The 27451-nt window shown below is 46.6% G+C and overlaps 2 protein-coding genes and 1 pseudogene across 4 annotated transcripts; 1 reads left to right on the top strand and 2 right to left on the bottom strand.

Annotated features, from left to right (window-relative positions):
* Window positions 1-410: 410 nt before the first annotated feature.
* LOC120686659 lies at window positions 411-6470 on the bottom strand. Of its 3 annotated transcripts, none has more exons than XM_039968873.1 (4): window positions 5703-6470; window positions 2083-2358; window positions 1820-1999; window positions 411-806 (listed from the first exon to the last, which is right to left on the bottom strand). In XM_039968873.1, exons 1-3 carry the CDS (start codon window positions 6201-6203, stop codon window positions 1961-1963), a joined length of 816 nt encoding a protein of 271 aa, XP_039824807.1. In that variant the 5' UTR covers window positions 6204-6470; the 3' UTR covers window positions 411-806; window positions 1820-1960. The 3 variants fall into 3 exon arrangements, with proteins under 3 accessions (XP_039824807.1, XP_039824809.1, XP_039824808.1); XM_039968875.1 differs by lacking the exon at window positions 411-806 and adding an exon at window positions 1272-1699; XM_039968874.1 differs by lacking the exon at window positions 411-806 and adding an exon at window positions 1272-1618.
* Window positions 6471-6584: 114 nt separating this feature from the next.
* On the bottom strand, window positions 6585-10303 carry LOC120686055 (annotated as a pseudogene).
* LOC120684971 (vegetative cell wall protein gp1-like) lies at window positions 10210-12239 on the top strand. The gene is made up of 2 exons (XM_039966823.1): window positions 10210-10313; window positions 11021-12239. Exons 1-2 carry the CDS (start codon window positions 10210-10212, stop codon window positions 12237-12239), a joined length of 1323 nt encoding a protein of 440 aa, XP_039822757.1.
* Window positions 12240-27451: the final 15212 nt, after the last annotated feature.

Genomic DNA, 27451 nt, shown 5'->3' with positions numbered 1-27451 from the left:
GTTCAGCATCAACGGACTAAGCGGGTTGGGATTGATATCCACTTTGTCCGTGAACAGGTTGTTGTAGGTGATGTCCATGTTCTACATGTCTGGACGACGTCCCGGTTTGCTGATATCTTTACGAACCCTCTGCCTACCTTCGTAATTTGCAGATTTTTGGTCCAGTCTCAGTGTCTACAGTGCTGACGTTTAGACTGGGGTATTAGCAAATATGGATAGCTCGCTGCTGTAGGCAGATCGGCACATCCTGTGGGCTTAAACCACCAGCACCCATCACGGCCAGGCCCAATCAGCCGCATCCTCTCCTGATCCTTTGTTTCCGTAAATCAGAGACGGATTGCCCTAGGACTGGTTGGTCTATACATGTAATTGGTATTCCATCAATTCAATCTGTCGACTACGCTTCATTATTTCCACTATTAGCTTCTGCTGCGACACATTCATGGAGAAGATCTAAATACAGAAGAAAAGCCATGCAAATTGATAGAAAGTTTAGTTCCAAATGGAGAAGAAAAGACATCAAATTGATGCAATCTAACTCTTTCATTCGGCAGGGTCCGATTGAGGTCCATGTTCGGGTCTTGTCGATCAATAGTCGGATCCATTTCCACCAAATCGATAGTTATCCCCACCATACGTAAGACCGGGCACCCTTGCCTTAGTCTCATACTATCCGCAAAAAAAGGCTACTTATACATATGAATCTGCATCAGTGATCCTCATCCATCTTTATGTTGCTGAAGATGCAAGTTGTAATTGCATTCCGATCATTCAAGTTGCTGAGCGATTAACTTGAATTATAGAAACTGCAAGGAACGAGAGCAGTTAGGATCCACTATCCATGGTTACCATTCTATGCAGGATGCGATGGTTCGGTATATATGGCTCACTAAGTGGTTGGATGTTCTTGTAGGCATAGAAAGAAGGGAAAGTTTGACTATGTGTCGAAAATTAAAGGTTGTGGATATATACGAATACTAGAAAGCTTTTATTTATCAACGATAATAGGAACACGATTGAATTTTCCAGATATACACAAGTTATTGATGACAACCACACTCTGTAATTCTATTGAACACTTGAGTTTCCTTCTTTACCAAATTGCACTGAAAGTGAAAACTGACAAGTGCAGTCAAGTCCACTACATTGACAAGTGAAAACTGAGATTGTATCTAGCTTTGGTCATATGGACAGGCATGCTACGTGGGACACAAACCAAAAGCATCGATGCACGGTCTTAGTTTATATCGACTGAAACACTCTACCTGACATTGTCAAATTCACTTTTAGGAAATAACTAGTCTTCAAAAAAACAAATTATTAGGCAATAGTGCTGTGTAGCATTTAACAAAATATTTGTAGATTGATATCAGAAATTTCAAACATTTGACTATTCTATGGACTACTGGAAGGCAGCAGAGCATTGCCACCACCCCGCACCATGCCATGTCAATCCTGCACATGGTTTTGCTTGACAGCAGGAGCAGAGTGAAACAGTGCCCAGAAAGAGAATCTCCACTCTTCGCTGTGTAACAGTTGCACTAGCCATCACAGCAGTGTTTCAGAGAGCGGCTTTGTACTCAAACGAAGCAACATAGAAACTCTCAGTATTTTCTCCCTGCAGTTGTGGTAGAAGATAACTATAATTTCCACACCATCTTATATGCCTTGCAATGGGCAAAAACTGCTGTACCTCACACTGGTTTTAAAAGAAATGTCATGACCTGACGCAACTCGTGCCAATAGAATTTGTTACATGCAGTAGGTCCCATATATAGACCTCAGAAGAAACAAAATGCTATGAGTATATCGCTCATACCTGCATGCACGAACAGCCTTGAATCACATGTGGAACAGATCCAAGTGTAATACCAAGCCATGGAATTCTGCACCGTTTTTCCTTTTTCTTCATTTGCAATAATGACTGATGTTGGTGGTGTCGGTGGTGGCAAGATCATCCTCATTTTTTTGGCAGCATCACGAATTGCTGATCAACCAGCTTGAATCGTAAAAAAGAACTGTAAGTAGTATAACTGCATAACGAGACTACATAAGATTGGAGAAAGATGAACATGCCCGTACCTTTTGACCTTTCTGATTTGATACTTTCATTCTTTCTACACCATGCCTTTCCAATTGAAGAACCGGATTGTTCGAATGAACTTCGACTGCCTCCCGCATCGCAGCCTCCACTCTCTCCACTTCATTAGGTGTAGCATCCTCGCAGTTGATAGAAGCAATGACTTTCTCAAGTATAGGGAAATTTCCCAAACTTGTAAAGTCCAAAGCATATCCAACATCATTTAATTCCCGTACATGGACACGGTATTCAATTACGTCACGGAAGTCCATCAAAGCCTAGGAAGAAAATTGAAATCAGCACATGATCGGCAATTTGGTATTTACATTGGTTGTGGGATTTGGATATACTATTCAAACAAGAAAAGGGCTTACAAAACATATCACCTATGCAAAACTATTTTGATAAAATTTCCTATTATTGTTGAAAAATATTATAATTAAATTCCAAATGAAAACAATCTTGCTCTATTTAATTTTGAGATATAGCCTTTGGACAATGGTATCACAGTTACAAGTGGATTCCATGATCGTCAGGTTTTGTTTGGTATAGATCTTATTCAGTCACTTTTGAAAAGGACCAACAGCAGGAGGCCGGTGCGCGTGGGGTGCGCAGACAAGAACGGTTCACTAGGAGAGCGGAAGGGGAATCAGGGTGTTAACCTGGACACATGGTATCATGAAAGTATGGCTAAGAAGTAATCAATTGACTATGGCTTGCAAAGCATGCACACATATATATGTAAGGATGTCCTAGGCTTGGCTTATAAAAATAAGAGTAAATTGCACCCTAGGTCCCCAAACTTGTTCCTAAGTTTCACTTAGATCCTTAAACTCTCAAATCGTCCGTCTGGATCCCTAAACTATGTTAAGTGATCCATCCAAGGTCCCAAACACACCACGCAAGCAATCAAAACCGACGTGGCATACCATGTGGTGCCATGCTGGCAAATATTTACAAAACCCCCCTCCAGAGTTTCATCTTCTCCCATTTGATCCTCTCTCCCCTCTCTCAATCTCTCTCTCTCGCTCTGGCTCTGCTCTGCTCTAGGTCATTCTGGCGGCAAGCCATGGCGCTTTGTCAAATCAAAGGAGGGGCTGGAGTTGAAGATGACCACCCTATCTCCATCCCGCCTGTCTCGTGGAGCTAGACGTACCATGGGTGCTGCTGTTCGTTGACGAGATCCACATGCTGGTCGGTACCGGGCGTACCATGGGTAGCAAGACGGACGAGATCCAGAAGGTGCACGTCTCCAAGCCAATCGAGGATGACACTCTCGCCCCTCCACCAACTCAAGTCGTCATACCAGGAGCACCACGGCGCTGTCCAGAGTGCCACCGCATCGTGCGCGCCGCCGCGCGGGCCGTCCAGGAGGCGGGCAAGAAACCGTGCCCACTAACTGTCCCGATGTGTATGCGGCAGCCGACGCACCTCGACGACGCCAAGGCTATGGAGAAGTACCGAGCTCGAGCAGCATGCCATTGCCGGCCAAATTCGCCTGATTCCCTCCATGGATCTGAAATCCCCCGCACCCGAAGCTCACCCACCTCCCTTGCTCCCTCCCCACCCCCTCCATGGTGAGCTCAGACCACCACCTGGCCGGGAATCGAAGATTCCCTGGCCACCGGCCACCTTACAGCCCGAACTCCACCCCAACGGCGAACACCACCCTCTGGCCACCGTTTTGCCAACCCAATGGTTCAAATCGGATTTAAGCAACCTCCTAAAGCTCGTGCTCTCAATGTTCCATCGCATTCGCGTCGTTCCGCGCTCATCCATGGTGCCGCCGCCGCCATGTCGTTGCTCCCCGCGGGCCGTGGGAACACGGAACTGCGCCAAGCTCTGCGCGTGCCTGCTCTGCATGGACATGCTATCTGCGGTCCCTGTCGCTCCGCCTCCGGCCTACCTCGCCGCTAGCGGGAGCCGCGCACCCGCCATGGTCTCGAGCTGGCCATGGAGTTGGCAGAGGCAGTTAGAGAGATGCTGGGAGAGGCAGGTGGACTCAAAATTAAAGATGAAAGAAATTGGACGGGGGGTTTGCATATGTTCACCAGCGAGGCATTACGTGGCATGACACATCTGCGGCTAGAGCTTGCGTGGCGCGTTTGGGGTCCTGGATGGACCCCTTTACGCAGTTTAGGGATCTAGACGGATGATTTGAAAGTTTAGGGACCTAGATGAAACTTCGGGAGAAGTTTGGGGACCTAGGGTGCAATTTACTCTAAAAATAAAGCTAATCAACAGAGATATGTGCTTAATATAAAATCATATAGCCTGCGCAACTAAGTCATGATAACACCTTTTAAGATATATTCGACGACCATATACCTCATCTTACTTACCATTAGCACCTAACAGCTATGTCAGTAAATTCCCAGTTAAAGAAGATGGTTGTTACATTTTCTCCAATTATAGGTAACGAACAACATTCTTTACTTGTTACCTATAACTTCGGGTGGGACACTGGTAATTACACACTTGTAAAGGTCGTATTGTTTGTTGCCCATTACCAGTGATTCCTTATAGGGTAACGGGAATTGTCCATCACCTATATCAAAACACCATAGTAACCCAGCTCTAGCAACAAACTTGATGCCTGATACCTATGGCCATCTACGTTCACTAGCAACATAGGGATTCTCATGTAGTCCGTTAATTAGATGTGTCATTTGATGCAAAGATTTGTAAAAACATTTCAGGCTTACCAATAATGAATCGAAAATCAAGGTTTGTTTGTACTAAAATGAATACGGATTTGTTGTACTTGGCATGAAGACTATTGCCATTTGAACACTATATTCAGTTAAAAACTATGTTAAAAATATTAACTTTAAGAGCATCTTAACTTTTAGTGCCGTAAAATCAAAAGTGCTGAAAAATTTTCAGGTCCATGGATATTAGCTATTGTTAGTAGATTCTAGAGTAGTGGCACTTCTTAAGGCTGAATTCTTCCAACTGAGAATAGGGCCCTTGATTGGTGGGCAACTCTTCCTGTTGGTTTGGTCTCAAGTCACCTATACCTATAAGGGCTAATGTACGATGAGCCACCGTTGCCATCAGAGCTAGCAAGCAAGGACTTGATCAACACAAATGATGCACTGAGACATCATTGCATCAAGCAGCCAGGGTGACTTGAATATGTAGGATGATGGCCTCTACTAGCACCAACCATTTCCGTTGTTTCTATTCTTGAATGAGGATGTGGTGTTCATGTTCAAGGCTAGTTGATCCTTACAGATTAAAATGAATTAGTTGTAATAATCCTTAGTAAAGTTGCATTTAGGAAAATATTTTGACCAAAAAACTGATGAATCAGTTTTCATCTAGACAATCACCCATTACTTGTTTCCATATATTGTGGTTACATTCCCTCAAAATATATCGTGGTTACAAACTTAATATGTACGCACTGCGGGAATCAAAATTAATAAGTACTCTTCATAATAAGTAAACACCGGGAATCCCTATTAAAATGTAAGCACCTAAATTGTAGTATGAAACAGAAGGGATCAATAGTACTAAACTATAATTTCAGAAACGAAGGTGTTTCCAGCCTCTGCACAATATGGTGAGTATTAAACTATAATATAGTAGTACAAGTGGAAAGAAACCAAGAACTCACCCAGGATTGATCTTCAACAGATGATATCATTTTATCTTCATGGAACTTTTCCACTTCAAGGTAGGGCCAATTAGGATGCTTGTCGGTTGTGTCCCACAGAACTTCCTCTGTGTCATCCACCTCTCCACGCAAAGCATCCTGACATGAGATTCTAACTTTCACCTTTAGCAGTGAAGGGATGAAGTGCAACCCAATCACCACTGGTATGAATGATATCCCCTGACCAAGATGAAAACAGAAATCCATCGACTGCCGAATAGAGATACTGAAGTCAAGGACTTCGAGGCTTGGCATGACTGGTACTCCAGACTTATCTTCTCTAAACATGGCAGTAACACCCGTGTCCAACTTGCAATACTTCAGCTTCTGGAAGTAGCCATCACCACCATATACAACAAATGTCGACTCTGTGTACAGATGGAGGTAGTAAAGCTTTGGCAATTTCCCAATGATTCTCATGTCCCGAATCCCGATAGTCCATAGAGTTGACAAACACACCATGGTTCCACTAGGCGCTAGGCGGATTCTAGGCGGTGACCTGCAGCCTAGAGCCTAGTCGGGATTAATCGAGCATAGGCGTTTCAAGGCGGCTTGCTAGGCGGTACCATATATGTACATATACATTTTTATATACATCATATATACCTCTAAAAGAAAAAAAACAGAGGACAACTAAGCCTTAGAGTCAAAAAATAAGCCCATCAAAGCGGCCCAACGGCCCAACAGCCCACCTCCCACCTTATCTCCTCCCCTATCCTCCTCTCCTTCCCATTCCTGACGCCCCTGCCTCCTTCCCTTCCCTTCCCAATGCCGCCGCCCTGCCTCCTCTGCGCCGCTGCCGCCGCCCTGCCTCTTCCTCCGCGCCTGCCCCTGCCTCCTCCTCCTCCGCCGCCGCCGCCGCCCGTACCTCCGCCGGCCCGTCCCCTGCTTCCTCCTCCACTGGCGCCCTCCGCCGGACGCTTCTCCACCCCCATCGGCGCCGCCGACGAGCTGTGCCTGCCTAGGGGTCCGCCTACCCCCCTAGGCCATGCGACGGGCCTCGCCTTGCGATTAATCGCGTGGAATCGCGCCTAGGCGAGCGCCTCGCGGAACAGGGAAACACACACAACACAGAGAGGTTTGGAAAAAGAGAGGAGTTTATCCATGTCGGTAGGTTGGAGAACCTTAACCGGACAACCACAGATGTTTCAGACTTCGAGGGAGTATGAAACTAGGAGCCTCCAATCTCAAAGACTTCCCCCATGGCCGACCACTGATCTCCAGATACTGGAGCTTCCTTAGATTACGTAGAGACTCAAGTAAAGCTTCCTCCATACTCTCATCCAGCCCATCAATAACGGTATCAAGTACCCTCAATTCCTTCAGGTTCCCAAGCTCTTCCACAAATTGCCTTGCAGACTTCTTATCATCATTGCCAGTGACAGCGGCAGGGTGTACCCACAGCTCCTCCAGGGATGTCATCTTTCCAATGATCCCATCTCCTGGTATTCTTGTTGTGGAACGATCACCATGCAGGCACACCATTTGTGTCAAAAGGCCAATACTTGATGGCAATTCTTTAATGCCAGTGCCTGCCAATTCTAGTGTCTGCAGAAATTGAAGTGCTTCTATTTCCTTTGGGATCTCAGATATCGGTGTATATGCTAGTCCAAGGTACCTCAAGTGAAGGAGCTCCCCAAGATGAGTGAGACGGTAACCTTCCATGAATTGACACTCTTCCAAAGCTAGTACGCGTAAAACTTGAAAGTTTGAAAGTGGTACCATCTTGTCAATACCACACAAAAATGCAGAAAATGACCTGACGTGTGTCAAGTACATCTGAGACTCAGAGCTGTGATTCACAGTTCTTTTGTGATGGGACAGCCTCCGTGTACTACTTTGCACTAATGTGTCATCCTGCCCTTTATGCAATATAGTAATAAAGTTCTCCTCATGCGACAAAGAATGGATTAGTCCAAGCATCATATCATGAAGACAACAACCATTTACAGTGCCATAGTCCCAAGTCCCCAATGGTTGTATCAAGCTTCTGTTCATGAGATCATTGAAGTACCTCTCTCCAAGCTCAAATAACCCAACTCCTTGTTCCCCTTGAATAAAACCTTCAGCGATCCACTTCCATATCAATCGATCCTTATAGATTGTGTAGTCTTCTGGAAAAGCACTTAAATACAATAAACAAGTCCTTAGGTGAGAAGGCATATCATAGTAGCTAAAAGACATATCCTCATAGCATTTTCTGCATGCCAGTTATCTTTACGGCTGAAACCAATAGAAGTATAGACCTCAGACCACTCCTCTGTGGGTTTGCCAGCCAGCAAACTAGCCATTGTAATTATAGCTAATGGTACACCACCACATTTCTTCAAAATTTTATCCAACACCTCATCTGGTTTGTTTTCATTGCATTTTACTTCACCACCAAATATCCTTGTATAAAATAATTTTTTGGAGTTACCGTATGAAAGTGGCTCCAGATTGTAGACATCACCAGCTTCTGTGGCAACTTCAAATTTACGGGTAGTTGTGATTATCCTGCTTCCACAACTATTCCCATCAAGAGCCAGTCTTATTGTCTCTAAGGATTGTGTATCCCATATGTCATCGATAACAATGAGGTACCTATTCATGTGGCATGCAACAGATGAGTTAGTATCAAAACTAACTGTATACGTGTTATCAACGCCAATCCCATAAATCATCGATAATAACAAGGTACACTGCAAGTGGACAGAGAGTCAAGCTTCTTTGTTGAGTTTTGTTTTGTTTTTTATCCCTCTTCGGTATCGGGACACTAACAAGATTGATTAATTTGATGAATTAGATATCAACACTCCGTGGGGACACTGAGTCATTTGAACATTTTAAAAGAAATGCAGATGCTCAAAAAAATATTGTTTTGGAGAATCTATGGCAACTTTTCTTGACTTGTAAAGAATGATCATAAGATCTTCAGGAATCAAGTACCATTGCTCCAAAATTAATGTTCACTTTAATGTTTACTTGAAATGATGATAATGTACTAAGCTTTCCTGGACTTATTGTACTTACAAATTCATTTAGATATCACTGAGAAGTTATAGCATAAATGGGCATACATATAGGTGGCAGAATGCTAATTTTCGGAAATAACATACTGAGACTGCTACAAAGAGGAAAGTATGTAGAGAAAGTGCAAAACCATGATGTGATTCTGCGATGTAAACAACACAATCCAAATTATTCACTTTAAACCTTCGACATATGAAAACACTCAATGTTCATCTGATTATTAGCATTATGTGGGTGATGTACTGCATGTGTACCTCTTGTTGCCGAGGAATTCACGGAGTATATCAATCAGCTGCTTTTCATCCCTTGTTGTGTTATGAATATTCTCATATTTGTCCTTGTCTAGCTCAAGGAGAATGTCCTTGAAGATTTTCTTCATGTCAGGGCTATGGCTCACAGAAACAAACGCTGAACACTCAAACTCCACTTTAAGCTTATCATACACTGTTTTAGCAAGAGTTGTCTTGCCTAATCCCCCGATTCCAACGACCGAGACGACCCTGAGCTTTTTCTTGGACACATCATCTCCTTCAGATAGCATCCTTATTAGCTCATCCCTTGTCTTCCCAATGCCAACGAGCTCGGTCACTTTCTTGAACAGAGCAGATAAGCGAGGATCAATGGATGTTGCCGGAGGCTTAGCAACAACACCATCAACATTGTACCTGTAACGCCGCTCCTTGGCCTCCCGGACATGCCCCATGATCTCTTTGATGTCGGCGGCAATTTTGTGCCGGGATTTGGTCTTGGCCAGTGAGTTGAGGCCCTTGTCGACGATCCCCTTGACGCTGAGCGGCCTGGCTGGCCTCTTGCCGTCCACGCGCACCAGGAAGGTGTCGACACTGTCCTCGATGTCGTAGGACATCTCCCGGACGTCCCTGGCCCAGAGCTTGACCTGCTTGTCGAGCTGGTCGGCCGGCACGTCGGACACCTTCTCGAGGGCAGCCTGTATGCTCTCGAGCTCGGCGATGAGGAACTTGACCCCTTCCTTGACGCTCTTCTGCAGGTGGTACTCGTCCTTGAGGAGCCGGACCAGCTTGGGGAGGAGCGTGCAAATTGACCTCCAGGCGAACTCCATCATCGGCTTCGTGGCGAACTCCATGATTATATATTACCCTGATTCTCCTTCCCAGCGAGCCTTATCGACGGGATTCCCACCCCAGCTGGCGATATGCCGACTTGCCGAGCAACCACTGCACAGTGGCTCTGGCGAGATCCTGCAGGAGCAGCTTATTAGATCGGGCTGGAACTGAACGCCGGAGGCTTAGAGGCAGCCGGATCCGAGCTATGCTTGCTGGGATCGAGCATCAGGAATTCAGGAGTAGTGGCTGGCCAAACGGGAACCAGAGGAACCTTGAGGCCGGAGCAGTGGGGGTAGTGAAGTGACCGAACCGAACTAGTGGCCGGTGCAGAGCAGAGCTAGGGAGGAGAGGCCACTGCACAGCGCGCGGCTGCGATGCGCGAGGGTGGCTCAGCTGCAAGATGTGGGAAGGGCGACGGCCGTGGTGCTGGACGGCGGCCGGCGCCGGTGCAGTGGAACCAGATCGAGTTGGGACCAGGGTTTTTTTCCCAACCGCTAACCCCAAACTGGAGCACTCCGGTTCCGGTAAACCGGACCGGTTTGACCGGTTACCGGTAGAAACCGTCAAATTCAAATTTGAATTCAAAAAACTCAGTTCAACCGGTTCGTACCGGTATACCGGTCGGTTAGACCGGTTTACCGGCCGGTTTGACCGGTTTGAATTCAAATCCAAATTTAAAATCACATGTGTAACCGGTTTGGACCGGTATATCGGCCGGTTAGACCGGTTTACCGGCCGGTTAGACCGGTTTATCAAGTGGGCCTTAATGGGCCATCTCATTTTTTTCTTTTTCTTTTTTGTTTTAACTTTAAATGCCTGAAAAGTATGTTAAACGAATGAATTTTTGAGAAAATTTAACACCATTAGATTCGTCGCACCTTGAAGTATTTTTAGAAATTTTTCATTTTTTTGAATTCAAATTCAAATTTTGAATTGGGCCAGTAAAGGGAACCCTGGTTGGGATTGAGAGGAGGTTGACTTACTGCTGCAGCGTGCGTGTAGATAAGGAGGAAGGATGTGGACACAACACAAGCTGTTTGCGCGTGGAATAGTCAGTCAGGCAGGGGTGACTTTTGAGGGACGTAGAAACGAAGATGTAGACCGGGGAATGGTCTGTTGGCTTTTGAGGGCCGTGAGGGACCAGCAGCTGCAATGCTGAGCCGTTGGGAAATCATAAAAATGTAGTACTTCTACAATAAGCAATTTGGAAGCACGGAAAGGAGTCCGCCCCTTCCTCCGCCTGACGGCCTCCCCGCTGCCGCCGGCGGCGCCTGCCGCCTCCCTGGCGCCGGTGCCCACCCCCAGCCCTCCCTCCCCCTCCCCCTCCTCCCCTACCCTCGCAGCCCCCAAGGTCCCAGCCATCGCAGCCCCTGAGATCCCAGCCGGATCTGGTGCGGGTCCTACGCCGCCGCCTTCGTCGTGCTCCGTCACCTCGGCCCCCGCCACCAACCCCACCGGATCCGGCGTGGTGGCTCCTCCACGTCCATCCCCGCCTACTCTGTCGCCGACAGGACAAGCCACGCAGCTGCCCCCGGATCCCGCCACTTCGCACTCCGTCGCTGCCGGATCCGGTGCGACGCGGCCCTCCACGCCCGCACCGACGTCGCCGGCGACGACGGGCCCCGCCTTCGCTCCCGACGCCGGTCCCCCGCCGCCGCCACCAGAGGTGAAGATGGCCACCTCAGGAACCGGCGCGGGATCTCTGTGGGCCCTACTGCTGCCGACGACGTCGAGCCCCAACACCGTGGACTACTCGCTGGTGATCGTCGAGGACGTCTCGGATGGCGAGGACGAGGCTACTCCGCCGGCCGGTGCGGTGGGAGCTGCCACCCAGCCGGCGGGCCCTGACCCCCTCGACCTCCTCACTGTCAATGCCGGCCGCCCAGATCTGGCTGCGGTGGGGGTTGGGCCGCAAGCAGCCATGGGAGCCACCACGCCTGACAGCTGCTCGTCGCCCCCGTCCGGGTCTGGGGGAGCGAGCCCTTCCTCTCTCTCTCACCGGACGCAGCCCCGTTCCACCCATGTCGTTCTGGTGGACGCACGAAGAGCCGTTGATGGGCGGATGAAGACGGCGAGGGGTCCGACGACGACCGCCCCACATCCTACCTCGATGCCGTGCGTGAACCAGCATTGCCAGTGGCTGCGTCCCCATCGCGCACCCAGACTCGTCCAGTCATGGCGCAAGGTCGAGGTGGAATGGGCGCTAGACGACAAGAACCAGGGCGAAGACGGAGGAGACGCAGCCGGCTTGCCTGCCCGGCCGGTGGAGGGTCGTATCCCTGCCCGTCAACGCCTTGGCCGCCATGGGCAGATCTCCGCCCCCAACGCGGATGGGTGGCGGGAAATTCTCCCACGGCTGGAGGCGCAACATGCGGTCATCAAGGTTCATCATCGCCAAGAATAGCTCCTACAGGTCTGGAGGATCCCTGCAGTGTTTCGCGACAGATGCTTCAACTGTCTCTCCTATTCGCACTGTGTTGCGACTTGTTGGTTGCCATGGCGTTGCTTGTGCTGCCATGGCTTCCGCCACATCGTCAGGGAGTGCAAGCAACTGAGGTCGGCGGCAAAGAGTGGCGATCTGCCATGTTGCCCTGTTCGCGGCATCAACTCTTCGGCCCCCTAGAATGTGACTCGAGGCGATCAGATGGTCTCGGATGGGGCCGAGCGGGGTGACGCGACGGGCGCTGGCAGAATCCGACGACGACGCCGGCGGCGTCGGAGTACGCCGACGGGGGATGTCAGCATGGGCGCTCTTGCCGACTTTTCCGACAACACCTAGATCTTAAGAGCGAACGTGGAGCCTCAGTTTGTTGGCCAAATAATAAGATAAAGATGAGATTCCAAGTCTTTTTCTATCTTACCTCTGCAGACTGAGAATTCGAATTAGCAAATTACAAACGGCATATCATTTATTTTTTCCCTAGTAATTAAAAAGCATTGGCCTCACTAGCCATCTTGTTTATGCAAGCACACAGTGAAAAATTTATCTGACATCATCACTCAGATTGGCCCAGCCCGTCCCGGGCGACTCGGGCGGCGGCAAACCCTAGCCGCCGCTGACCCCTTCCTCCCCTCCAACCCACCTCGCCGCTGCCAGAGGGTGCCACCAAAAGTCCGATTGACCCCTGGGATGGTGGCGGCGGGGAGCCCTCCGGAGGATTTTGTCGCTCGCGCGTGGATCTGGGCAGACAGCTGCGCGTGGCGGCTGGGCTCGGCGCCGGTATGCCAAGGGCGATGTGCGGCGGCCAGGGGCGATGTGCGGCGGCCAGGGGCGTGGAGCCTGCGGCCCTGGCAGATCTGGCTGGGGTGGCAGCGACTTCCCCGCAGCGGCGCAGCTACAGGAGGGCCGGCACTATGGCGGCGGCTGCATGCGGGTAGGTGGAGGGCTAGCTGTGACGGAACTGCCAAATTAAAACTCTAATTAAGCGTAATGGCCGTCATTTGAACACATCAGGCACATTCGCTTAATGGCTTAATTTGGCAATCCATTCTCAACCCACGGCCTGATCGAAACGACATCGGTAGTCCCACGAGAAGGCAGGCGCAGATGTTACAAGCACGACAAAATACTTGAAAATACAACAACTCGACACAAGGTAATACATAACTTTTACAAACCCAGTGAAAATACCATAGTTTTACAATCCGAGTTCAAATACACCATGACTTACATAATTTACAAAGATTACATAATGTTCAAACTTTACAATAGCGAAACAAGTTCAAACAAAAGAACCTGCAACTAACCTAACTCCCTGGTTCAGGTCCATCACAACCGGTCAGACCGGTCCACAGACCGGTCAGACAGGACAGAGGGCTGCACACTCAGCCCTCGAGGGTGCAACCCGGCTAACTCCTAGCCTAGGGGTCTCGATCCACCACTTCCCACCCCTCTGCATCTCTGCGGATAAACTTGACACAGCAGGGGCAGAAATCAACGTCCGAATGCCCTGAAATAAAAAAATGTGGTGGCAACAAACCCTGAGCAACTAATACTCAGCAAGACTTACCCGACTAGTGGGTATAATTTAGCCCACATATCTAGATATGCAAGGCTTTCTGGCTGGTGGTTAATTTTGCAAAAAAAGCTTCTAAAATAATCCTTATTTTTTTTCCATTTTTAGCTCGAAATTCTATATACTAAAATCATCAACTAGTATTTGCACTTGCTAAGCAATCGTAACAAACATAGAGTAATAATTCATGATAATCATTTCCAATCATCACTTAAATTCCATATAGCATTACTACGATGCGGTGCTGCGATCAAGGTGCTCATATCCGAGAGCGACTGACGGCGAATTGATCCGCTTTAACCTTGCAAGGTGAACCTAACCAACAAGGCACGCGTATGCCCCGTCAGACCACATGCACCAACCATTCCCCAACCCGCCTCGAACTACAGAAACCAGCCCAACGACATATGGTCAGCCGAGCTCAACGTGAGACCACCAAAAGTAAACATATGCATCCCCAATTCTCCGCGACTACTCGACCACCACAGGAGTTTGGTGCAGGTTCCTGTACTTTCGAAGCAAGGAAGTACTCGGCTTACCAGTTTCGACTACCTCCTACTCCCGGCATGCGGCTTGTATAATTCAAACTCGATCACAGGGCCAGACAACGAACGGTCCTTAACTGACAAAGACGGGGCTAGCCTTTCCCCGCCTGGTCTCCATTTTCTTTTCCTTCTCCAACCTATTCCAATATTCCATATACTCAAAATAACGAGATATCCTATATCTCGCGAGTGACCAGAAATCACTCGACTTCTACCGAGATCTTATTAAGCATAGCATTTTTATCGTCATATACATACTAGTATAACTCCAGGGAACCTAGGGATCATGCAACTAGAGTTCCAAACAATTCCTAAACCTAATGCACAAGTAATAGAAACATATATAGATGTCATAAATTTGAAATACTAGGGCATGCACCGGGGCTTGCCTTTGGGTTGCTGCTGAGTTCTGGGATGAACTGGGCCTTGGGCCGGGTTCTCACACCTCTCCTCCTGCTGGGCCTGCTCCAGAGGCTCCGGTGGCTCCACAACCACCTCGTACACGACCTCCTCGGCTGTGGTTTCTACATGTATGCAATTGCCATGAGAAATGCATAAATGGGTTGCAACATTAAAATAGCCAATGACTAGATGCAACTACTAGTAATTTACACAAAAATTGCACTCCCTGGCCCAAAACATTTCCCAAAAATCTGGAGTATCCGGATGAATACTCGGAGTATCCAGACTCCCAAGTCTGGAGTTTCGGGGCCTATACCCGGAGTTTTCCCCGGAGTGTTCCAAGTCCGGAGTATCCGAGCTTATACCCGGAGTTTCCCCCTGGAGTGTTCCAAATCCGGAGTATCCAGGCTTATACCCGGAGTCTCCGGGCTTCACACCATTTTCGCCCCAAAAACTGAAATCTTGATTTTGGCAAAACCAACCCACAAAATTTGAAACCCTTTCAGGCCCTAATAGAATGGTTCATAGGGAGATGATTGACCCAAAAGAAATCGATTTAAACACCCTAGATCGATCAATCCCTTTTTGCCCTAGCTCTTAGTACCTTGAGCAAGCTCTCCTTGCAAAAAAAACTCAAAAACGAAGCCACCCCATGGTGGAATACCTGGAGAAGATGATTCCCCACGCTGATTTGAGCTTCCTTGGTCTTGGGATTGATTTGGGATGGGGATTTTTGAGTTCTAGAGTTTGGGGAGAGAGATGGCTCTTGAGGGAGTGAGAGGGAGAGAGAGTAACGAGAGAGAGTGAGAGTGAGAGTGAGCTGTGAGAGAGATGAGTTAGTTTTAATGGTTGTGGGGCCTAGATGGAAAAACTTAGATGACTTAGAAACTCCATGTCCGGAGTATCCGGGCCTATGGCCGGAGTATCCGGGCAGTGTGTTACAATCCTTCCCCCTAAAAGAAATCTCGTCCCGAGATTAAGAATGAAGATACCAAATTGAAAAGAAGTCGGAAATTTATATACCTTGGTATGTTTGGAGTATCTCAGGACATTTGGCCCGAATAAATTCCTCCGTTTCCCAAGTAGCTTCTCTCTCGGAGTGATTACTCCACTGAACCTTGTAGAAATGGCTGATTTGATTGCGAGTGACCCGAGTCTTGTGATCCACAATTTTGATAGGATGCTCTGGATAAACAAGATCGGGCTCTAGTTGCAACTTCTCCATATCAACGACTTTGGTGGGAACACGGAGGCACTTGCTGAGCTGATTGACATGGAATATGTTGTGAACCGCTGTCAATTGGACAGGAAGTTCCAAGCGATATGCTACCAGCCCACATCGCTCAATAATAGGAAAAGGCCCAACATAGCGTGGGGCAAGTTTTCCCTTCACACCAAACCGTTGGACCCCTTTCATTGGAGATACACGCAAATAGACATGATCTCTTGGAACGAGATCGGTTGATGTTTCTTATCCACGTAGCTCTTTTGTCGGGATTGTGCAATCTTCAAATTTTTCCGAATAACCTGAACTTGTTCTTCAGCATCATCAATGATATCAGGTCCAAAGAAATTTCTTTCACTGGCTTCTGACCAGTTTAATGGGGTTCTACACCTTCACCCGTATAATGCCTCAAAAGGAGCCATTCTGATGCTCTCCTGGTAGCTATTGTTATAAGCGAACTCGGCTAAGGGTAGACATTCATCCCATTTTTTACTGTATGTGAGTGCACACGCACTGAGCATATCCTCCAGAATTTGATTGATTCTTTTTGTCTGACCATCTGTCTGAGGATGATAGACTGAACTGCGGATCAGTCGAGTACCCAAGGCGGCATGAAATTGTTCCCAGAACCGTGCAATGAATTGTGCGCCACGATCCAAAAAAATTGTCCGGGGTACCCCATGCAAACTCATTATACGATTGATATACAGCTCAACATAGTGTTGTGCTCTATATATGGTCTTCACAGGAAGAAAATGAGCTGACTTCGTAAGGCGGTCCACAATAACCCAAATAGAGTCATACCCTTTTGAAGTCTTAGGGAGTCCCACAATGAAGTCCATACTAATATCTTCCCACTTCCACGATGGTATACTCAGAGGCTGCAAGGGACCGGCTGGTCTCAAGTGGCTCGCCTTCACCCTTTTGCAAATATTACAATCTGATACATACTTGGCAACTTCCCACTTCATCCTCGTCCACCAAAAATGTTGTTTCAGATCTTGATACATTTTATTGCTGCCCGGGTGAATAGAATATCGAGAAAGATGAGCCTCATCAAGAATTTGTTTCCAAAGCTCAAAGTCCTTAGGCACCACCATCCAATCTTTAAACCAAAGAATCCCCTCACTATCTTGATGAAAACATTGAACCTGAGGATCACTCTCACCGAGAAGTTGTTTGATCTTATCCATGCCCACATCATTTTTTTGAGTAGCAACAATTTGATCCCGAAGTGTTGGAGTAAGGGTAACGTTGGTGAGTGTACCCTCAGCCACAATGGCCAGATTCAATTTTTCCATTTCTTGACATAGGGTTGCATGCATGGGTGTTTCTGAGGTGCAGTTGCACTTTGCCATACGGCTCAACGCATCAGCAACGACATTAGCCTTTCCTGGGTGATAATGAATCTCCAGGTCATAATCCTTTATTAACTCCAACCATCGTCTCTGGCGCAAATTTAGCTCGCTCTGGGTGAAGATATACTTGAGACTTATGGTTTGAGTATATATGAACAGGGTTGCCCAGAAGATAATGGCGCCAGATTTTTAATGCATGCACCACTGCTGCCAATTCCAGATCATGCGTGGCATAATTCTACTCATGCCGCCTGAGGGCTCTGGAAGCATAGGCAATTACCCTCTGGTCTTGCATGAGTACATAAGCCGAGGCCCGTACTTGTTACATTTAATACATATCAAGGGCCGAATAATAGCCAGCTGGATTAAACAGGGGTGAGGACACAGTGGGGACTCGTACCTGATGCATCACAATATACATCAAAGGGCCGAGTAATATCCGGCTGAGCCAGGACAGGGCAGATGTCAAAAGCTTTCTCAGGGTCTGAAAGGCCTGCTCACATTTGTCATCCCAATTAAATCTCACCCCTTTCTTGAGTAATTCAGTCATGGGTCTAGCAATTTTTGAAAAGTCCGGTACAAATCGGCGATAATAACCTGCTAGCCCAAAGAAACTCCGGATCTCTGAAACAGACTCCGGAGTCTTCCAATTCAATACATCTTGAATCTTGCTGGGGTCCACAGAAATACACGCCTCAGAGATAATATGGCCCAAAAACTGGACTTCCTTGAGCCAGAAATCACATTTACTGAATTTAGCATACAACTTGTGCTCTCTGAGACGCTGGAGAACAATGCGAATGTGTTCAACATGTTCTTCTTCATTCTTGGAATATATAAGGATGTCGTCAATGAAAACCACGACAAACTTATCCAGCTCAGGCATGAATACCGAGTTCATGAGGTACATGAAGTGAGCAGGAGCATTTGTTAGCCCAAAAGACATGACTAGATATTCATACAGCCCATATCTAGTGGAGAAGGCCGTTTTGGGAATATCTTCATCTCTAATTTTTATCTGATGATAACTAGAGCGGAGATCAATTTTTGAAAACACCCGAGCCCTGAATAGCTGATCAAACAGGATGTGGTTTCGGGGGAGTGTGTATTTATTCTTGATTGTGACAGCATTCAAAAGTCTGTAGTCCACACACAACCTGAGGCTTTGATCTTTCTTTTTAACAAAGAGTGCTGGACAGCCCCAAGGTGAAGTGCTAGGATGGATATACCCCTTATCAAGCAACTCTTACAATTGTTTCTTTAGCTCGGCTAGCTCATTGGGTGGCATACGATAGGGTCTTCTAGAGATGGGTGCCGTGCCCGATTGCAACTCAATGGCAAACTCCACATTTCGATCCGGTGGCATGCCAAGCAAATTATCCGGAAAAACATCCGGGTATTCACATATCACCGGTATGTCAGCCAAAGTCTTGCCCTCAACCTGATTCACCGTAGGAGTCACTGATATGTGATCCCTCAAGTTCAAGGTCATACTACCATGAATAGAAGATTTGATGTGCACAGATTGTGAGGTCGTGTCCAGAATAACTCCCTGACCCTCCATCCAATTCATGCCCAATATAATATCTATCCTTTGTGTTGGTAACATTATCAGGGCTGTAGGAAAATTTTTTCCATGCAAATACAGGGGTACTTGCTTGACAAACTGATTAGTGATCAACTTTCCCCCAGGTGAGTGAATATGATACGGCTTGGGCATGCTCTCTATCTTCAGCCCCAATCTAACCGCACATTCTTTGCTAATAAAAGTATGAGATGCCCTTGAATCAAATAATACTGTAACGGGTTGATCATTTACTGAGAACGTACCCGCCATCACTGGAGCTCCCTCAGGAATACCCTCGAGGGTGGTGTAGTGCACTTGCCCCGGCTTGAAATGAGCCACGTGCTGCTTCTGGCTCTGCTGACCGGACTGCTGGCCCTGCTTTGGTGGCATCGGGCAGTTCCGTGCAAAGTGCCCCTGCTGCCCACAGTTGTAACACAGAAACAAATTGGGGCGTACCCCCGGCTGCTGCACCCAGACCTTCTGCTCGCTCTGCTGAGGAATAGAAGGCCTGACCATCCTCTGAGGCTGTGTGTACTGGGGTGGCCGATACCCCAACTACTGCTGTGGCTGGTGCTGAAAGGGGGCTCTCTGTGGGCCTGACTAGACAAGGCGAAACCGCTATGGGGCGCTGCTCGAAGATCCTGCTGCCGGTGCTTTTCTCTTTTTCTCTGCCTTATGAGCTAGGTGGGCGTCCTCCTGTATGATAGCCCCATTGACTAGCTCACTGAAGCTATCAAACTTGACCATCGCCAAGCGATCCTGGAGCTTGCTGCTAAGCCCCTGCCTGCTTCTTCTCATCGGTGCCCACATGGTACCCGGCATACTGTAATTGCCCTGCTTCAGGTCCAAGAACTCTGTGAGCTTCCTTCTGATCACCCCCGCGGGAATATGGTGTGCCCTGAAAGCTTTCTTGAACTGTGCCCAAGTAAACCGAGTGTCTGCCGGGAACATGGCCACGTGATTCTCCCACCATGTGCGCGCAGTGCCCCTCAACTGCTGGGCTACCAATCCTGCTTTATCCCCATCGTTGTATGGGTGCAGGGTAAACTTGGACTCGATAGTCCGAAACCAGCTGTCCGCCTCCAGTGGTTCATCCGCCTTATGGAAGAGCGGTGGTTGAGTAGCCAGGAACCCCGGATATCCAGGAGCAAGTGGCTGGTGGTGTTGTTCATGCCGCTGCACTCTGCCCTGCTCCACAATCTCTCGGAAGAGTGCCGTCTGCTCATCGCGTCCGGTGAGCATGGCTGCAATGGCCTGGGCCAAATCAGGAGGGTTCGGTGGTCCAGCCATTCTACATTCAACCATGATTAGATTAGTCCCATGATTTTGATTACAAAACAATCAACCATGGAAGAATGCAGGAAGCATAAATTAAATAAAAAATCCGGAAATTTCTGCAACGAAATCCGGACTGTCTGGATTCTCATCCGGAATATCCGGACACCCCACCCGGACTATCCGGACCTATGTCTGGAGTATCTGATTACACTCGTGATGTTTCACACCGTTCCCACCCCTAATGCATGAATTTAAATTAATGAATGACATGATGCATGATGCATGATCGTCCTACAGTAACCCGCTCAACCCAAAACCAACCATCTACCCATGACTCTAACTATATAGGGCTATTACAAATAATCCCGCAACTTGCAATAAAAAGTTTAGCTAAAAACAGTAAGGTATGAATACATGAAAAATACACCAAACTGATTATTTTTAAACAAATATGAATTTCCACAGAACAAACAACAACACTTATGAAGCTCAAACTTTTTCAGAACAGGCTTCATATGCTTATGAACATCCTATAAATTTTTCAGAATTTATCTAGGCATAAAACAGAAGTAATAATTTTGACAAAATTAAACCACATATGATAAAGCAAATTAGTACAGGAAGTTCTATAGTGTTTCTGGATCCTATGAACATATGACCAAAATAGAGTTCCTCAAATTTTCTCAGATTTTTCTAAGCAAGGAAACTCTTTACCATAATTAAAGCCTACTTATCAAGCATTAAATCAAAGATATAGTTAAACAGGTAAAAAATTTCTCAAACTTTTTCAATAGCAAGGTTTTAGTGACATGTACGTATGGAAAAAGTTTCACACTCAGAACTTTAATATTTTTACCAGCACAAATACTTTAGTAACACTAGGTGATTTTGGAATCTTGAAACTTTGACCTAGTTAAACATGTCAAAAAGAGTTCAAATTTTTACCAGGCACTAGTAACACTGCAAGTACAACTCCTAGAAAAAAAAGCCTATTTATTCTTTCCTTTTTCTTGGATTGAAATACAGACCAAAACTGAAGATGTTTATGTAACACAACTTGTTGTTCTTGTAACACGGATTCCAAAACATTTGGATTTGCATTTTTCTGATTTTTCTACGAATTTCTAGGTATTTCAAAGTTCATCCTAAAAACAAAATGAAAAGATATGAGAACTTGCAGAGAGGTCCCTAGAACTTTTCAAATCCTATCAAATATGCCCTTGGCCAGAGTCAGAGCGAGGGGGAGGGTTTGACCAGCCGAATCCGGCGGCTCTGGTCGTCGTCGGCGAGGGTGGAGAGGCTGGGGATCTTCAGGGCGCCAAGCGCTACCTTCTAGTGGGTTCAGGTCGAGGAGGAGGCGGCCGGAGGTGTGTCGTCGACGGCGAGCAGCGGCGGTCGACGCACGGGATCGACGGCGAGGGTGCTCTGGTGGGCAATAGGCAACGAGGAGCGGTCGATGAGTTGTGCGAGGGTGAGGCGGAGCTAGAGGTAGGGTCTGCATGGGCGGAGGAGGTCGGGAATGGCGGGTCGATGGTGAGCTCGAGCTCGCCGGCACGCAGGTGGACGACGGAGGTGTTCTAGGGGTTTGGGGCAGGGAGTTAGCGAGGAAATGAGGAGAAAGTGAAGCGGGGGTTCTCCTGGTGCTGGGGTGCACGCAAGATGGGGGTTTGGGGGCACTGCATTGAGCTGGCCACGGCGACAGCGAGGTGGCGGCCGCGGAGCTCGTTGGGGTGGCGTGGCAAGGAGAGGAGAGGTCCAGCGCGAGGGGGAGTGGCTCCAGGAGGTCGCTGGGGTGCCGCGTGGGGTGGTGGGCGAAGCAGGAGGTGGCTTGCGGCCCTCCTCGGCGGCGGGTAGCGCCGCTCAGCGCCGGTGGCAGAGAAGCAGAGAGGGAGAGAGGTGGAAGAAGACTGGTGGACCTTTTTGCAATTTTTGAAAATTCCAGGGATCCTACAATAAAACAAAAATAACTCCTAAACTAGGATTCAAATGAAAAAGTGCCCAACATGAAAGTTGTTCAACTTTTCAAGATCTACAACTTTGGTGTTGTGCAAAAATTGATTTGACCAAAGGTAAAGAGTTATTTTGAAAACATAGGAGGGATTTTGAATTTAAAGGACTTTTGTCTTTTGCAAGGCAAATTCACCTCAAATTTAGACTGAAATGTAAAATTTTCTGCCATGTAATGATTACACTGAATTTTTCTAATAAACCCTCCACAAAAGCAACATTTACCCCTCTTATTCAAATTAAACTATATAAAGGACCTTGCATAAATTCATATATACACAATTACCCTTATATTTTTAAAATAAGACCCTTTTGCAAGCAATTTAAGCACATGATCCACAAAATAAATACAGTTCTACTGTGCAGACACCTAGGGTGTCACAGCCTTCCCCCCTAAAAGGAATCTCGCCCCGAGATTACAGAAAGAAATAAGGACGGAAAGATTTGGTACCTGGATTGGTTCTAAGAAAGTCGGGAAAATTTCTTTGGAGATAAGTTTCAGTATCCCAAGTGGCTTCTTCCTCAGTATGGTTATTCCATTGGATTTTGTACATTTTAACCTTCTCCCTTCTTGTACTTCTTTCTTTGGTATCAGGAACTCTGATTGGATACTCAGCATAAGATAGATCAGGTTCAATTTCGATATCTTGTGGTTTAATGATCTCAGTAGGCACTTTGATGCACTTCTTGATTTGAGAGATATGGAAGACATCATGAATGGCAACCAACTGAGAAGGAAGACGGATTCGGTAAGCAACTGGACCACAAGTTTCGATGATTTCAAATGGTCTGATGTATCGGGGTGCCAATTTCCTTTTTATGCCGAAGCGTTGAACACCTCTAGTAGGAGATACTCGCAGATATACGAAATCCCCTACCTTGAACTATAAAGGGTCTCTTCTTTTGTCAGCATAACTTTTCTGTCTTGATTGGGCTACTTTAAGATTAGTCTGGATAACTTTGACTTTCTCTTCTGCTTCAATGACTAGATCTGGCGCAAAAATTTTGCGTTCTCCGGCTTGTGACCAACTCAAAGGAGTTCGACACCTTCGACCGTATAACGCTTCAAATGGTGCCATTTGCAAACTGGATTGGTAACTATTATTATATGAGAACTCTGCCAGTGCTAGGCACTTATCCCAATTCTTGCCATATTGAATAGCACATGCCCTCAACATATCTTCAAGGATTTGATTGATTCGTTCAGTTTGCCCATCTGTTTGTGGATGATAGGCTGAACTAAGAATCAATTTGCTTCCAAGGGATTCTTGCAATTGTTCCCAGAAATGTGCAATAAACTGCGCCCCACGATCAGAAATGATCATCTTTGGAACTCCATGCAGACGGACAATCTAGTCGACATAAATCTCTGCATACTTCTTGGCAGGGTAAGTTGTATTCACATGAATAAAATGAGCAGTCTTGGTGAGTCTATCAATGATTACCCAAATAGAATCATGTTTCTGCGAAGTGTTGGGTAAGCCAACGATAAAATCCATACTGATGTCCTCCCATTTCCAAGATGGAATGGGTAAAGGTTGGAGAGTACCAGCTACTTTCAAGTGACTAGCCTTAACTCTTTGACAGACATCACACTCAGAAACATATTTGGCGATCTCTCTCTTCATTCGAGTCCACCAGAAATTCTGTTTAAGATCCTGGTACATCTTGGTACTACCGGGATGAATAGAATACTTCGATAGATGTGCCTCATCAAGGATTTGTTTTCTAAGCTGGTGATTCTTGGGTACAACAAGACGAAATTCAAACCACAAAACTCCTTTATGATCCACACGGAAACATTTGTACTTTGCTTCTCCCTGGGATAGCTTTTCCTTGATAATTTTGATACCTTCATCATGTAATTGTGCCATGATGATGCTCTCATGAAGTGTAGGCTCGACAACTATATGGTTCAGACTTCCTTGAGGTACCATTTCTTGGTTTAATTTCATCATTTCCTGGCATAGAGTTTCGTTGAATGGTTCTACAGATAGACAATGACATTGTGACTTGCGGCTGAGTGCATCCGCAACCACATTAGCTTTTCCTAGATGATAGTGCACTTCTAGATCATAGTCCTTTATCAATTCTAGCCAGCGTCTCTGTCTCATGTTGAGATCAGCTTGGGTGAAGATATACTTGAGGCTCTTATGGTCAGTATAAATGTTACAATGAGTTCCCATAAGATGATGTCTCCAGAGCTTAAGAGCATGTATGATAGCTGCTAACTCCAGATCATGTGTTGGATAGTTCTTCTCATGATTCCGGAGAGCTCCTGATGCATAAGCGATCACCCGGTTGTCTTGCAAAAGTACACAACCAAGTCCCGTACCAGAAGCATCACAATAGACATCAAAAGGTTTGGTACTGTCCGGTGTAGCCAGCACTGGAGCAGTAGTCAGTCGTGCTTTGAGAGTTTGAAAGGCTTCTTCACATTTATCATCCCAAACAAATGTCACTCCTTTCTTTAATAACTCCGTCATAGGCTTGGCTATTCTGGAGAAATCAGGAATGAATCGACGATAGTATCCAGCTAAACCGAGAAAACTACGAATCTGATGGACCGAGGTAGGAGGTTCCCAATCCATCACTTCTTGCACTTTAGTTGGATCAAAAGATATACCTTCACTGGAGATAGTATGGCCTAAGAATTTCACACTATCTAGCCAAAATTCACACTTGGAGAATTTGGCATAAAGATGATGATCTTGCAATCGCTGAAGAACGATGCGTAAATGCTGAACATGATTTTCTTCATTCTTGGAATAGATCAAAATGTCGTCGATGAACACCACGACGAATTTATACAGTTCCGGCATGAAGACTGAATTCATCAGGTACATAAAGTATGCCGGGGTATTGGTAAGACCAAAAGACATAACCAGATACTCATAGAGTCCATATCTGGTCGAGAAAGCTGTTTTCGGAATGTCACAAGGCTTGATCTTTATTTGATGGTAGCCAGAACGAAGATCGATCTTAGAGAAAATCTTGGCTCCAGCTAACTAATCAAACATGATATCTATGCGGGGAAGAGGATACTTGTTTTTAATAGTAACTGCATTGAGTGGTCGATAGTCAACACATAGCTTCAAGCTGTTGTCCTTCTTCTTCACAAACAGGGCTGGACATCCCCATGGTGAAGCACTCGGACGAATAAATCCCTTGTCAAGAAGGTCTTGAAGTTGGATTTTCAATTCTGCCAACTCATTTGGAGGCATACGATACGGCCTCTTAGAAATAGGGGCGGTACCGGGTTGAAGCTCGATAATGAATTCGATATCTCTATTAGGGGGCATTACAGGCAAGTCATCTTGAAATACATCCGCATACTCACACACAACTGGAATATCTTCAATTTTAATTTCTTTTGTGGCATAGGCACAAGAGTTGAAGCACTCTCGTTGTGGTAGATAAAGTATGGTGGCTCCTTGATAAAGTGAATTTATCTCAATAGCTCGTGAAGAGATATCTAACAGTACTTTATGTCTAGTCATCCAATCCATGCCCAAAATAATATCCATGCCTTCTAAATTCAACAAGACCAAATCTGTCTTTATCAAATTGCTACCCAACTTAATTGGCACATGTATAATGATTTGATTGGAAGCTATCTTCCCACCAGGGGTTGCTATCATGTAAGATCTCTTGGTATGACAAAAATCCAATCCTATCCTTGTTCCAAATTTGGCACTTATAAAACTATGAGTTGCACCAGAATCAAATAATATGACTGCGGGTTTATTGTGGATAGAGAAAGTCCTCGACATGACTGGTGCTCCTTCAGGAAGCTCTGCTAGAGTAGTGAAATTAACTCGCCCCTGTCGGACTTGCACCATTTGCTTCTTGCCCTTGCCCTTGTTGTTCTGATTGGAGTTCTGCCCTGGATAAGACTTCTTGGGTTGCGGGCAATTCTTGGCAAAATGGGAAGTACTGCCGCAATTGAAACATCGATTGTTGCCGTTTCTACGATTAAACTGTGGGGCATTTGGCCTTGGGCCAAACTGCTGCTGCTGCTGAAAGACTGGAGGTCTGAATCCTCCCTGTTGCTGCGGCGGCCTAAAAACAAACCTGCCCGTTGGGGCATTTCTCTGTGGAGCTCTTCGTGGAGTATTCTGCACCAGACGATATCTCGGTGGCTGAGCACTCGAGGGTCCCGTTGGTGCCTTTCGCTTCTTCTCGGCGCGATGTACCGCGATACAATCTTCTTGAGTAATGACCATATTGACCAGCTCATTATAAGTATTTGGTTGAATAAGGTTCAGGCGTTCCTTGAGTTTGGTGTTGTGGCCACGACGAAAACGGTCGCGCTTCTTGGCGTTAGTATCTGCATGATGGCCCGCGTACTGGCACAAATGATTAAAGGCCTGAGCATACCGAAGAACAGTGCGGGTTCCTTGATTCAAAGCCAAGAATTCATTCAACTGTTGGGCGGCGAATTGAGCCTTGTTCGCATCAGCACAAGGTACTGCTAGCAAAGCAAACTTGGACTCAATAGTACGGAGCCAAGCATCGGCGTCCAATGGTTCATCAGTCCGGCTGAACAGCGGAGGTTGAGTACCAAAGGATTCCTGGTAACCCGCTGGTTGTGCATCACGTCCTCCATGCTACTGGCGTGGCGGATTCTGCTGCCCTTGCACCAGCTGATGAAGCAATTCGATTTGCATGGCCATTAGCTCGGCCAGATTCGGCGGTGGTGGCGGTGGCTGCTGAGATCCATTGCCAGTTTCACGGCCGAAATCTTCAGGCGATCCCCGGGTTTGTCCAACCATCTGTAATTATGGAAGACATCCATTGGATACATTATTCTTTCTTCCAAAATCAATGGTATGTGCAATGATCATACATTGGACAGCAAAACAAAATCAGCAGAATTTAATAAAGTGTGAGGTAACACAATTTTGCATAATACACATTTGCTCAACCAACCAGCTTAAAATTGGTCAGCTGTTAGATAACTTCGTACTCTCTCACTTCGGTAAGCAGAAAGATCAGGATTTCCCAAACTGGTAGTCACTACTTATATTACATCCAAAGTAGTCTTTAGATTACAAACCTAGCATCACACTTTCTTACCACATATGCTACTACAAGTGGTACTCCTTCCTAGGGCTATTTTACAACTTTTCCTTCCCTATTTACATATATTACAACAAGGAAGATCACATGCTATCTAGGACAATCCTAACATGCCTAGAAGTCGTCGAGGTTGCCC

This window comes from Panicum virgatum, chromosome 8N, assembly GCF_016808335.1.
Source record: "Panicum virgatum strain AP13 chromosome 8N, P.virgatum_v5, whole genome shotgun sequence".
Classification (NCBI taxonomy): Eukaryota; Viridiplantae; Streptophyta; class Magnoliopsida; order Poales; family Poaceae; genus Panicum; species Panicum virgatum.
The sequence above is the reverse complement of the archived record's forward strand: the minus strand, read 5'-3'. Positions and strand labels throughout refer to the sequence as shown.